The sequence below is a fragment of the Megachile rotundata genome, chromosome 3, assembly GCF_050947335.1.
Source record: "Megachile rotundata isolate GNS110a chromosome 3, iyMegRotu1, whole genome shotgun sequence".
NCBI lineage: Eukaryota > Metazoa > Arthropoda > Insecta > Hymenoptera > Megachilidae > Megachile > Megachile rotundata.
Window position 1 is genome coordinate 21,199,649 of NC_134985.1, and position 13,922 is coordinate 21,213,570.

The window sequence follows — 13,922 nt, forward strand, 5'->3', positions numbered from 1 at the left end:
GCACAATAAGGGTGTTGTAAGTAAGTAAGAAGCAGCAAAGACCTCATAGGAGGCAACCTCGTGGCATCGCATACTTAATGTCCGCGAAGGAGCGCTTTGTAACCTGCACGGAAGTCTCGGTCGTATAACACATTAGCATTACGAGCTAACACCGAGGACGGATTGTAAAGCATCGGTGTATCTGCTGTAATAACTGTGAAGCGACTTTGCGCTCTTCATACTAATGAGCTGGATTTTAATGGCTCGATTCTCCAACCTCCCTCAACGACTCGAGCGCTACGGCGAAAAATTGACCAAAACTTGATCCGCTAGTTTCGTCGACTCGTTAACGTTGACTCGCAAGCGAATTCGAGGAAAGCGGAAACATCGAAAACACGGTAGGTATTCCTTATCGGTCGCGGCCGGTTCGGTCTGATCGGTGGAGGAGGCATTAATCTGAATCGATTGTAAAGCGTGGAAGAAGATATGTTGTTTGTAAACGCGCGAGGCAGTCGCGTCTGTCGCGTAACGTTACGGTCAGTCAATTACTGTTAGCGAGAGAGAAGAGGTTACGAAAGATGCAAAAGGTTTTCGGTTGGGCGGAGGCTAGTTGATTATCCGCTTCTCCTGCGCTCTCTCGCGAGATACCGTTATGCTCGCGGCGCCCGGGGCCTTGAGATCCCTTCTTTCTCTCTTTCCCTCTTTTCTCCTTTTCTCTTTTTCTCCTTTCTTCCTTTCCTTCTTGCGTAGCTTGCAGGATCCTTCGTTACCTTGCCTTGCCTTGTCTTACCTTACCTTATCTCCTCCCTTCTCTCGCGAAGATGTTGGCCTGGCCTGGCCAAGCCGTGCCATGCCCTATCCGACTACCTGGTTAATCGCGGAACACGGAAACGGGCCTCCGTAGGCTCGTTTGATCGTCGAACGATCAAATCCGAGGATCGTTCCGGAATGAAAGTTTCTTCGAAACATCTGATCGTAGGGAATTTTTCCAAAGAGCGAAATTGTTCGGCCGCGTATTTGCACGAGTCAAAGCACGAATATTCGGTCGGGTCGTATCGGTGTCGTTGTCGTTGAACGGATGATTTATAACGAGCAGACTTTGGGCTACTTTCTCGAGTCGCTGGTTACGTAAAGGCTGACGGCCCTGCGGACGTTTCGCGCGGTTTCGTTTTTGCGATCTTATCGCTTTTGGTAAATCGTTTTACTCGAAATTAAGGCGAGAAAAAGTCGGAATTTCTTGGTACTTTTTCACGCGTGCAAGTTTTCTGTTCGCTCCGCGAGACCACGAGACGTCTTCGAACAGGCGACTAGAATTCGGACGACGAAATTTCAACGGAATCGATCGATCAACGTTACATCCAGTCGAATCACGTTGACGCTGGACGTTGGTGCCGGTTGGGCGTGCACCGTGCACGGAGCACGCGTCCGCGTTCGAGCGTTCGCGCGCGCGTTCGTGCTGGAGGAAGATAGAGAGACGGAGTAGGTAGGATGACGAGTCCGAGCATGGAATCCTCTCTGAACGTTGACCTACGGTACTGCGGATCAGGGAAATTTATATCTACTGCAGCGAGTACACGCATCGTGCTTTCGCGTCGGCTCGCATCGCATCGCATCGCCGGTAACCGATCCAGCCGAGACCGTTACGAAATATGACGTATTTTAACGACGTCTATCGATATAAGTCCGCAATTGCGCGTCATCGCGGATACAGGTATATCGTCGTAGTGGTACGGAACGGAATCCCTGAGACCGTGCGAAACTGTTAGCTGCTTTGCGTCCATTTACAAATTAGCCATAACTCGTTTGTCGGATGACAACCGCCGAATCGCGCCGTTTCGGGCATGAAACTCGACGAATCCATTTAGTGGAAAAGGTAGTTGGGGAAAATCGAGAATTCGGGCAGAGAAATTTTGTGCTTCCAGCGTGACAGAGATCGGTGATGAGAACGAGGGGAAGAACGAGGAGAACGAGAAGAAGGAGAAGGCTGGTCGCGGTAGGCGTTTTCTTGGTCTTGGAAGAAAAGTTCCGAAGAAGGTCTTTAGCCTTCGGCGCGTACCGCGGTGTGCAGGAAGACCGGTGAGCAGCGACTTTTAAGATGCGTACCGACGCGCGTTCTACGTGTCTCTCGACTGCGTAGCAATCGCGTCAGCGATGCCGGGGACCGTGAAACGCATGTAAATCCTTTCTTTGCACAGGCCAGGCTACGGAAGGTGGCGTAAAGCGCGTGTCCAGTCTCGCGCGATCGCGAACCAACCAACTTTGACGTACGCGCGTGCTTTAGATCGAACACGACGTCGACAACAGCTTTCTCGGAGAAGTTATTTGTAATGTTCGACGAGTTCGAGCGCGGTACGAAACGGCCTCTCGCGAAACCTACGAATCCAGTCATTTCACCCCAAGACTTTCCTAACGCGGGAGAGTCGACGTCTCGTGAATTCCCTTCGAACGAAAAAGAAGAAGAAAAGAAGCGAAAGGAAGGATAAAGCGTAGAGAGGTACAAAGAGAAAAATGCGAACTGGAGGCGGTCGTTGGCCGCGTTTCGCGGTGATTTTCGAAGACGCCTTTCGAGCGTATTGCGCAAGGGTGCAAAGACGGATATAGGTCAAGAAACAAGATTGCTATCTGCGGAGCACGGTGCAGCGCGCGAGCATGAGCTCGGCGGAGAGAGAGGCCTTTCTCGATACGACTCTGCATCAAAGTCGTTTCGCCCGCTCGATTCTTCCGACTCTCGCCATCCAACCGCCCAACGAACCGTCAACCTAAAGTCCTAGCTCGCGAGCGAATTACCCGCGTCGAATCGCTTGGTCGAACTTCGAAAGGAAATTGCGTAAGATCCGAGGCACGCGCGACGGACAACGGGGGAAGAGGAATTTGCAAATATTCTCGTATCGAGCGCGATAACGAGTTTTCGTCGGATCTTGCGTCGAACGCGCGATCTTTGTGTATCTTTCGATAGAGGAGCGTATCGATTCGCGATCGCGTCACGTTACACGGAACGTTGCGACGATTAGAACGGCACAGTACCGAGGATGTGAGAACGCCACCTTAAAAGCAAACCAACGACGTGTTTGCTCCGATCTTTTTTTTGGCTCGATCGCTGTTTGACTTCCGATGACGCTCGCGAGTCTTTAACGCCGATAGGACGCGGGGTTCTTCGCGACGTTATCTCGTATCGCGAATATTCCGCTTCGCGTTCTTTTCTCACGCTTCGACGGATCGTGTCCTCGAAGCTGAGAAATAAATAGCGCGAAGCGATTCGTACCTTGGAACAAAGAATTCCGTGGCTAATTACCTGACACGTCGCCTTGCAGTAGGACATCTTTGCAACTTCATTCTGATCTTCGTGTTGCGAAGTTTCATGACGCGTGAAAATTCAACATAAGAACAGTAAAAACGGTCGCATACATCCTTTGCATAAAAATAGTATAAGCTTAAACATTGACGATATGAAATTACAAAGATCTATAAATTACGTGTGACTCGAACAGTACGTCATGCACTAAATAAAGATCCGTAAGTGCATTTGGATGATTTTAATATCTAACTACTTACTGTGCATACAATGTAATACATACCTGATTTTTTCTCAAGTTTTTTGAGGAACGTAAAAGTTAATGAGTTGCGGTAAATGAGGACATGAAATATGTCCACGAGTAATTAACACGAATAAGAAACATAAGTCATCAGCATTTCCGTGTTTAAACAAACACATTCTTCTTCGAGTGTGGATTCCACATCGAGATCTATTAGTATATGCTTGAGTTCAGAAGAGAAACGATTAATAAAACTTACTTAACTGGACAATACAGATGTCCTATTATTTTTAAAATCTACCGATTGAGAATTAAGAGATTACACGACACTTATTAGGATTAAAGTGTGTGTTATGTATTTTACCGATTACAAAATCTAGCAAGATTAAAGTTTGTTCGTGTCGCTATTCGGTACTCCTGTATCGAAACCGATGCGTCGAAAATTATTACGGTCTATTCGCGTGACCAAAGCCACGATTCCTGGACACGCGTTTGTTTTCTCAGTCTGGTTGGCCGAGAACGGCTTATCACCGGCAAACACGTAATACGTGTATTCTCGTAAAAAGATACGCGCCGGGCAGGTTAGATCCGACTACGGCCAATGTCACATTGAGATTAGATTGTTTGCAATTACTTGCTTTTCGTATTTACACGGATTATCCTTTCCGTCGTTATCGAGAATCGGACCTATTCGAGGTTTCGGGTCTTCTTCCGTTCGATCTTTTACGTAACTCTTTGCATCGAATCCGGAAGGATTCCCATCGAATCTGTACTATGCACTGTTCGTTCGCGTGTACCCAAAAAGCCGTGCTCGCGCACGGAACAGTAAAGTCGTTCTCGAGACACGCTTTGCGTCCGAAAATCGCGATAAACCGGAGTCGAACAAATAAGGGACACGCACGCACGATCCGCCGTGGCGTGCTGTACGCGCTTGTTACATATGTAATATGTAAGTGCTTACATCCCGTACTCGCATATGCGGACAAGTAGATATCGTCGGGAATTCTCCGAACCCGATCGAAAGCAATTGCGAAGAAAGCCGACGTTCGCGTTAGAAGGTAGCTATCGAGACGAATCCGAAGCGAGAGGAAAAGAACGGAAGAAAGGTGCGATCAAGATCGGCAATTACGGTAAATCGAATACGAACGTAGCCGGGCGGCATTGAAATCGAGAATGTCGTCTGGCTACGAACGGCCGTTTTCACTGTCGCCAGCTGTTGGCGCGGTAGCTCGCGCAAAAGCCACCGGTTTCCAGAGGCAAGGAACACGACAAGGCAAGGCAAAGCAAGGTAAAGCAAGGCTCGCGGCGCGGTGCAGCGCGATCTATGGGACCCGGGTCTTTAGAAAACGCGTATACGCGGTACATATATCGGCCGTTTCTCGTGTCAAGGTTGATGATTACGCTGCGAGCGCTCGTAATCACCGTCCATCTATCTCCTCCTACGGTTTGACAGCTGTTTTCTTGCACTTTGCCTATTTAAACCGGAGCGGATCGGAACCGTTTTCTCTTACAACTCGTACGACTTTATCCCCTCTTCCTTTCTTATTTTTTCTCGCGTCAAATTTCTGACAACCGGCGTCAATAGCCTTAGGTTTAGAAATTTGTGCGGTACAAAGCGATCGGATCACGGTCCGATGGGTGGTGATTCGAGGGCTATATCGTTCGTAAATTGTCGGCGATATTATGCCCCGTGTATCGTGAAAAGTAAACGTCCTTGCCTTTCGGAATTCCAGCGCGCCTGGACGTTGTTTCGCGTTCGAACCACGTTTTCGCGTGTCGTTAACGGCCGCTATCGGCCTACCAAAAGTCGTTCCTTCGGTGTCGGTATCGATCGTCGCCAATCGTTCGATTCGTATTTTTCGTCGAAGGTCCATCGGAGAAGGCGACGAAACGCGACGTGTCCCGCGAGCTGGTTCGCGGCGAAAGTCGGATATGCTCGCAACTTCTTATACTGTTCCTTTCAAGGTCGTGATTTATAAGAAGGACGTTAGCGGCTCCTCGAAATCGATCGCGATCGGATCTACGAAACGGGAACGCGGGCGAAAATGTTGGCCCCGTTCGATCAGAGATATATGTATATCGCGAGAGAAAGTCGCTGCTTTGGCTTTGGTTTCGGTTTTGGTTTCGAACGACCTTTCGGTAAATTCGCTCGAGAATCGTCGTGTTCCGCGTTCGATCAAAATAGAACGCCGTCGGGAACGTGTTTCGCGTTCGAATTTGCTGAAATTTCGCGGAATATCGTCAGTTAACGGGTCTGATAGATCATACGACGTTATCAAATCGTATCGACACGAGTGTCGAAATTATCTCGGCAGAAAATTTATGGCCCTCGACTTTGATTACGAAAGAAATTTAACCGTCCCGTTGGTCGAAACGCGGTGGTAGGCTAAGCACGTTTGAACTAATAGCTATGCCGTAGAACGAAGTCTCTCGAATCGAAGAGCATTCGAATCGTCTGAAACTCGCGCAACTAATTTAAATAGTAATCGTTGCATCGTGTATAAGGAATAATTTTCATACGTAGTCGCGTGTACCGACATCCGCGCCCTGTCACTTTCATTGCCATCCACATGTCTTTAAGCGATAATTGCGATCGAGTTGGTGAGTCTCGCGAGAGGAAATCGCTTATGATGCGGTTAGCTGTCGGCGGCAAGGAAAAATACTCGATAAAGTGACTTCTGTTGTTCCGCCGATCCGTGAGAAAACTGGCACGCTCTCCGGTAATCTTGGCACGGATATGCCTATTATCTTGACGTTTTTCTAACGAAATAGCTCGTTTCTTCGTCAACCTCATCAGCTATATCTATATCATCAAGAATACGTATACGGAATGTTGTCATCGACTCCGTGACCGCTCGCGATCGCGTTGTCGTTGCGCCTCGGAGATTTGCCAAGTCGAGAAAAAGTACCCTGTCCGGTGGATTTCCGTGGAAAATCGAAAACGGAATCGGCAACAGCGCGAAGTAAGAAGGAAGTTTGAACGCGTGTCTCCCTGGGTGTACGCGTGTTTCTGGTCGTTCGTTCGGTGGCCGTGCTGCCGGTGGATTTGCAGCGGCACACATAGGCGAACGTGTTCTCGCAGGTGAGTTCCTCGTGTCATAGGTAGCCGTGTTCGTATAGAGGGGTTCACGGTATACGTAAGTACATACTGTTCGTACGAACGTACGTATATACAGCCAGACGCGAAACACTTCGAAGAGGCGAACGTACGTGTCAGGTACACGCGTACGTGTTCGTTATACAACTTTTCCAGCAGTCACGGAGGCGTAGAGGTGAGCCGGTGGCTTGTGGACGATGGAAAGTGGGGGAACAGAATGCGGAATAGCCTAGAATGTGATGTGAGCGCTCTCCATAGCTCTCCTCCTCTCCTCTCTTTGCCTCTCTCTTTTTCTCTCCCCGTATCTTTTCCTCTTCTCTCCTTCGTACTCCTCCTCTCCCTTCTTCTCCACCTCCGCCGTCTCTTCCTTCTTTCCCTCTTTCTCCCTCTCGTTCTCTTCGTTCCGTTCCTTCTGGGCCACCGCTCGCTTCGTCCTCTCTTCCCTTCGTCTAACTCTTCGACCACTTCCATCCGACGACGATTCTTTTTTCCGTCGTTACGTTCCACCCGGACCGTCGTAAGCGACCCTGTCACCTTTGCAAGCAACGACGAAGGGATGCCTCGATAATTGGGAACTCGACTCTATTTCGTCCACCTTTGCTCTTCCGTTCTTCTTCTCGAGCTCCTTTTCGGCGTACGGTTAAAGTCCTGACGATCGCCGTCAACCGGTGACCGGTGCTGCGAGCGAAACGAGGAAAGAAAGGATACCTAGGAAATCGTTTGCCTCTTGTCGGCAACGGGAAGTAACAAGGTAAACGATCGGATGAAAAAACGAAACGTATCCTTCGTGACGTTTATGAAATTATGCCGTATCATGTTCACCGATCTTATTAGAAAATATCCATGAATGTCGTAACTACGATTCTGCTTAACTGGATTTGACCGTCCATTTGACCAAAGGGATTTTCCTGCAAGAAACGTGGTGTCATCTCTGATGGAAACGCGGGAATCGGCCGATAGATCGACCACCTGCCAAGCCGAATAGCCGTAAAAAAATGGGCAGCTTCGGGAGATCGGAATATCGGGATAACGCGATTAGCAAGGTTGGCGTAGGCCGGGGCGTGATCGTACTCGGCGGGATGCACCGTGGTTCTTTACCTTTTCGAAAGATTTATTCGAAGTTAAGTAGCCTTAACGCGATCGCGATGCTAGATATACCGCGCCCAAATATGGGCATTAATCATCGCTCGAACCTCCTTTGGGATTCGGTTAGCCGAGCGCACTTTGCGTTTCTCTTCGACTACCAAGCTTACCGACATAGATGGCAAATCTAAAAGTTGAACAAGTTAGGAATTCGTATCGGGGCAAACCGAACGGAGCAGGACGGGCCCGTAAACAGATATAACGCATATTTTCTCGAAGGCGAAAAGACGCGTTTCAAGGATGAAAGCGTCGAGGTTGGTCGGGGCGGGTTTCTTCGAATAGGACAGTTAACGGCATGCGGCGAGTCAAAGTCTCTGCCCGGACACGAAATTAATGGCCACAAATCAAGGACCATGCAACCATGTGTTCGGTCGTTCGAAAACTTTCCGAAACCGTGCCATTTGTTAACGATATATTTTCCGAGGCTCGACATGGAAATTCATCGATACCGCTAGAAAGGATGCTGTTGAGTCGGATCTCGACGCAACCTGACTCGATCGGCGGTTTCGATAGATCCGCTGACGAAATCGGTCACTATCGAAATTCCTGGCACAGGATTCTAACGCGACGATGCGCTCGCGTTGCGCAACGTGTTTGGCATGCAGTTGGTCGCACGTGCAATTGTATGATTTCAATGATATATCCATAAGATGACAGCGTTTGCTGAGTAGACAGGTCCTGAAACCGGCTCGCGTAGCGTCTTCGTCGAACGAAAGGTTATGGCGCATACTTTGAAATTCTGACATTTCACGATCGTTTCGCGCGTAAAACGAGCGACGATCCGCCACGCGACGCGCTACGACGTTTCGGTCTTCGATTTTCGAGTTTCTCGCCTCTTTGAACGGACGGAATACGCGCAAAATAGATTTAGCGGTGGTCCAAGGACTTCCGTCAGGTTCTTGCAAAGTTCGAACAAGTTTTCGCGTTCTCGTTCTCGAGATAGCTATCCACCGCGGGGTATCGCGTTACGGTCGGTGAAATCGCGTGGACGTATTTTCAAGTTTGAACGAACGGACGTTTCGACGGTATCTCGATGACGGAAAGTCGAGAAGGGAAATCGCGAAAGGCGCACGCGCGTCTCTCTCGCCAAAGATGCGTCCTTGCGAAAAAAGAAGTCACCGAAGCGATTCTTGGTAACGCGCTCGAAGCACGCACCGGCACGCTCGGCCCGTAATTTCATTAATGCGCGTATTAATAAATTAACCGAAGGCGCGTTTTACGCGATGCGTCGTTCGAGTTAGGACAACGATCGTTATCGGCGTTGCGCGGGCGTCGAGCTTCGCGCGATCGATTACGATTCATTTTTTCAGTGTTTCGGCACTCGAAAGAAAATCGTCGTGTCTTCTCGAGAGGTCTTGTTAAAAAGCAAATAACGCTTGCCGTTGACTCGCTCAGATCAAACAGATTAGACGGCCGTGTTTCCGGCGTTATTCGAAGCACCAACGACGCACAGGTGTTCCCGTTTAAGCGGTTTCCTGCGTCGAGACGCTTCGTCTACCTGGTCTCTCTCGTATCGACGGTTTATCTGTTCGACGAGATTCGGCAGAAGCGCGTTAGTCTTCGAACGATCCCGGGACGAATCGAGAGGAGGCGACGCACGAGCTCTGGGTATTAATGTCCCGCTGAGATTCTATTCTTCCTGCTCGCGTCCTATCCCGTCAAATTTCGTCCTGTCGCGTCGATGGGACGATCCGACGGGATCCATTGGCGTCGCAGCTCGACAATTTTTTACACGACTTTCGAACAGTCTACCGACACGGTTCGAGTTACGCGATCGATCATACTCGTTTCGCGATAAGAGATAAACGGGCCAGCCTTGAATGTTCTCGGTTAAGTATATATACTTAAGGATCAAGAATTCGAGGCGAAACGAAGGAAATTTTAGAACGGCGACTCCGAGCAGTGCGTCGGGAACATTCGATCGACGAAGCGATTTTTTAATGTACGTTCGACGTTTCGTTAAGGTTCGTCGTCCTTCTTCCGCTCGAAAAGACGGAGAAATCGTTTCCACGCCTTTGCGGAGAAAACATGTCGCGACGGAGGCAACTCGTGATAAATTCATCGAGTATTCGTTTGCGAGTAAAGGCTGATTGGGGCTTACCCGTCAGCCGGACGACTACCGTCTAATCCGTCTCCTATCTTTCCCTTCATCCTTTGCTCGTAATTGTCTTATTGTATTCTAACCTCGAGAGAGATCGGTCACCGCAAGGCGTCGCGTCGTATCGGCTGGAATTCCTCGAAGCGAGTCAATTTTCGATTCTCGCGGGAATAACGACGAATGCTACCGCTTCTCGACGAAGCGACACTTTCGGCTCGCGCAAGTTTCGTATCATGATTCCTCGCAGTCGTAGTTTCACCGTTGTGCTCCGCGATTTCACGAATACGCGAATTCGTTTTTTCCGCTGCTCGAGAGAACGAAGCAAAGGGAGTAGAATGGCGAGAAACGAAGGCAAAGAAAGTAGGAGTTGGAAAGAAGTCGAGAACGAAATTCTTGTTGGAAAGAAGAGCAAAGGGAAGAGAAGTAAAGGAAGGAGGAAGAGGATGAGGACAAGGTGGAAAAGAGAAAGGCGAACCGAGTCGGATGGAAAGGTTGGTAGAGAGAGGCGCGCGTGTGCGTGTCATACGAGTCCACCCAGTATGTTAATTCGCGCTGATGACCCCATCAGGAAACATGCTCACCGTTGAGCGGAGGAGCCGAGTTTTCGTCTTGTCTCGTCCGTTGGTCGCGTATGCGTTTAGAAGCGGCCGTGTCCGTGCACGCGAACGAGGATATACCTGGCTGCCTCCGAACAATCGTCATCCCCGGCCACGGTTCGTTCACGCCCACGCACTTGCTCAAACATTCCAGTCGCTCGGCGCAAAGCCCGCCACGCTAATCGTAATGGAATTGCTGTCTGCTCGTTAGGAACCATTAATAGCGCCGATTCCTGATACGACATCGACGATCGATTCGACTCGTTCGACTTACACTTTTCGAAAGGAACTCGTGTCTCGAATGTTCGGGATCGAGTCATCGGCGAAAAAAGCTGAAAAATCGATTGAATCACCGATCGTTCGCCGCTCCTAGCTTTTCGTCGAACGCGACTATGCAAGGATATTTGCTTCCGTAATCGACCTCGATCCACGCGATCTAACGATCGAGCGTCGATATTATGAATTTTCGTTTCAGACCGTGCAATCGGTTACCGTTGCCAGAGGGGGTGATGCGAATAATTTATACCGATGAGTACAGTTCCTGACGTAAGTGATCGCAGGATGACGTTCCCGGTATTGTCACGCGACATCGTCTTCGTCTTGCAGAGATATCATCGGATTCTTCGCAGCATTATAATTTTACGTTCGCTACCGCCAACGCGACGATTCGGATCTTCGACGACGACGATTTTACATTCCGACTCTTCGACTCGTCTTCGTAGAAATTCGATCGTCGTAATACGTTATTACCGGCGGTCGTCCATTTTTCTCGCGGTTGCCGGTTAAACGCGAATTTACGAGCAAAACGTAGAATGTCGCGATCCAGAATGCCGGGACTGTCGCTTTCGTCGAAGGTTCCTCGTTCCAACCGGTTCTTCTCGCTGACACCGAATCCAGGTTCTGGTAATCAGCTCCACGGATCGTTACGTTCGCGCTTCGATCCGCAGACTCGATCGTGCGGGACTACAAAATACCGCGAGAGAAAAAAAAATTACCTCGGTTCACCGCGATATTAACTCGACCGGTCGCAAAAGTTTCGAGAACGTCGAACGAATAAAAGGAACATTGATCGAACGGTCGCGTTGGTCTCGTCGGCGGACAGAAAATAAACGGCAGGGGTCAGGGGGCAATAAATTTAAAGGCGAATCGATGAAAGCGACCGTGATAATTAGATTCCTACGAAAAAGCTAAGGAAAGAACGGAGTCGAGCAGAAGGAAAGAGAGGAAAGTGGAAGGGGCTAAGAGCCAAAGGGGGTGCGCGTTCGATGTCAGCGTCGCTCGTTTATTTTCGACGGACACGAGAGCGGAGGCTGTACGGCGCACGCGGACAGTAAGACGAAGCAAATCGAAGAAAGGAAGAAGCGAACGGATCAGGATTATTCGGATAGGGCAATGTCGCGTCGACGAGGAGTAGGTAGATTGGTCACGGTGAAGGAGAAAACGGGGCACGAGCAAACGAGGACTGGGTTTTAGCGAGCGGAGCGGACGAGAGAGAGGGAGAGAGAAAAAGGGAGAAAGAGGTTCGACGGCGAAACGAAGCGCGTGGATCGGGATCCAGGATCGGTGGTCAGGTAGCGGTGGCTACGTTCGTCCACGTTCCGGATCGCGTCCTCTTCTCCTATTCCGCGCCTTCGCGCGCCCGCTCCAACGAGCCGGCTGATTTATGTCGGCCATTCATTCTAATCGTCTTGCATCTCGAGCAGCCCGAAGCAACCCCCTATCCGGCGTGTATAGTCGCGCTTTTCGAGACACCGCCCTCGGCGACCCGTAGCTAATTGAATACAAAAATTCGAATATTTAGTCGAGCCCATAAACCATTTAATTAACGAGACTCTCTAGCGGTCGCCCGTTCTCTAACCCGCTTTCGAACCTCGTAAATATCGTCCGGTAACCACCGTCGTGCCGGTCTCGCGTCACTTTTCGATTCGGCTCGTGAAGCCCTACGATCTTATCTTTACTTTTATTTTCGTCCGCCTCTTTGTCGTGCTCGCTTTCAATCGTTAACAGCTACAAAATAGGCCGCAACGCGCGAACAAATAAATAAACGAAACGAAGGTAAGTTCTCGCGATACGGAACGTTTAAACGCCTAAACGAACGCGACGAAGAAAGAACGGGCCGCGAAACGGTTGAAATCGCAACGGTTAATTAGCTATAAACGCGAGTAATTTACGGTAATAACCGGTTTACGGACTCCGACCGGCAATAATCGTAACGACTGGAATTATCGAGGTTATAAACCACGTGGAAAAGACCGATATCGAACAGGGAATTCGACGAATTAGCTAGACGCTCGGCGATGTGCGACGGCGTGGTCGGCCAGAGAAATAGCGAAAGAAAAAAGAATCCGAGAGATTGGCAGATCGCGTCGTTTGTCGGCTAAAAGCTTTCGGATTAGATAGAAACCAGGTTGAAGGAAGGAAGGAAAGCAGGGAGAGAGGGTGAAGCGGGAGAGAACTGGCAGAGAATAGTAGGAAAGGGAGTTTTGTCCGTGGGGATGAGTTTGCACCTAGAGCGGACAGCCGGCACGCGAGGTCGGTCGGCACGAGAAGCACGAAGGAACGGGGGTCGGCCCATTGGCTCGTTTAATTAATTAAAAGTGCATTAGCGGGGGCAGCCGCGTTTACGGGGGTTCCTAGATACGCGCGTAACGATCTTTCGAGCGGAACAGCCGCCCTATTACTTTCGTCAACGCGAGAACGCCTTCGGAACACGTAGGTGTTTCATCGCCGCGACGATTCCGTCAGCGGCCGATGTCGATCGAATCGAAATAGTAGAATCATGGAAGATGGTCGATCGCGGTCGGTCTAGCGGAGGGAAACGAGCGTATTATCGGGATTACGTCGAGCAGAGAAGAGTAGATAGAATCAAAGCACCAGGTGCAAATTACAAGGGGGATGACCAGGTAGCACGGAAGTTGGACGCGCTACCAGCTGACCGGTCTGCGAGCGAAGCGTGTAATCACGCTAATGCGGCACGTCGTTGCCAAGAGTGATCCCGGTTTCGCCACAGGGATCACCCTGGATCGACTTTTCAGTGACTCATGCGCGTCATTGCGTAACCGTCTGGTCTCGATAACGATAATCTTGCTCCTCCTGCGATGCGAGCACGATCGTTGATCGTCGATCATCGTGCTCGGAACAGCGGTGATCGTGATCACAGAGGACGAGCGAGACGACGAGCCCGATCGATCCGCCTGCAAATTTAATAGGCCGCGACACCGTGGAACGTTCGCCGCGGAAATCGTGCGTGCCGTTTGATCGACGTTAAATTATCGAACCGACGACGCTCGATTCGTCGCGGCGACGGAACGAACGTAAAGCTAGAAAGCTAGAAAGCGAAGGAACGGTGCAGCGTTCGATTTAATGGCAATTTGTCGTTGCACGTAGATTTACGCGTTTCCGAGGATGCGCTGCTCGTATAATATACGACGACGCGTGGTTCCTAACGAGGGGAGTGGATCCACGGGATGCGCGGA

The 13,922-nt window shown here is 49.9% G+C and overlaps 1 protein-coding gene across 5 annotated transcripts in view; it reads left to right on the top strand.

The window, feature by feature from the left end:
* LOC100877787 (uncharacterized) overlaps positions 1-13,922 on the top strand; it is a 35,585-nt gene that overhangs the window by 6,487 nt on the left and 15,176 nt on the right. Inside the window, exon 1 of one of the 5 annotated variants that reach the window (XM_076530092.1) lies at positions 9,830-10,341. The exons of 3 other annotated variants lie outside the window; for them this stretch is intronic. In XM_076530092.1, coding sequence (XP_076386207.1) covers positions 10,084-10,341 — 258 coding nt within the window. In that variant the 5' untranslated portion in view covers positions 9,830-10,083. Of the gene's footprint in view, positions 1-9,829; positions 10,342-13,922 lie in introns of those variants that run through there. One more of the 5 variants, XM_076530091.1, reaches the window with a different exon arrangement.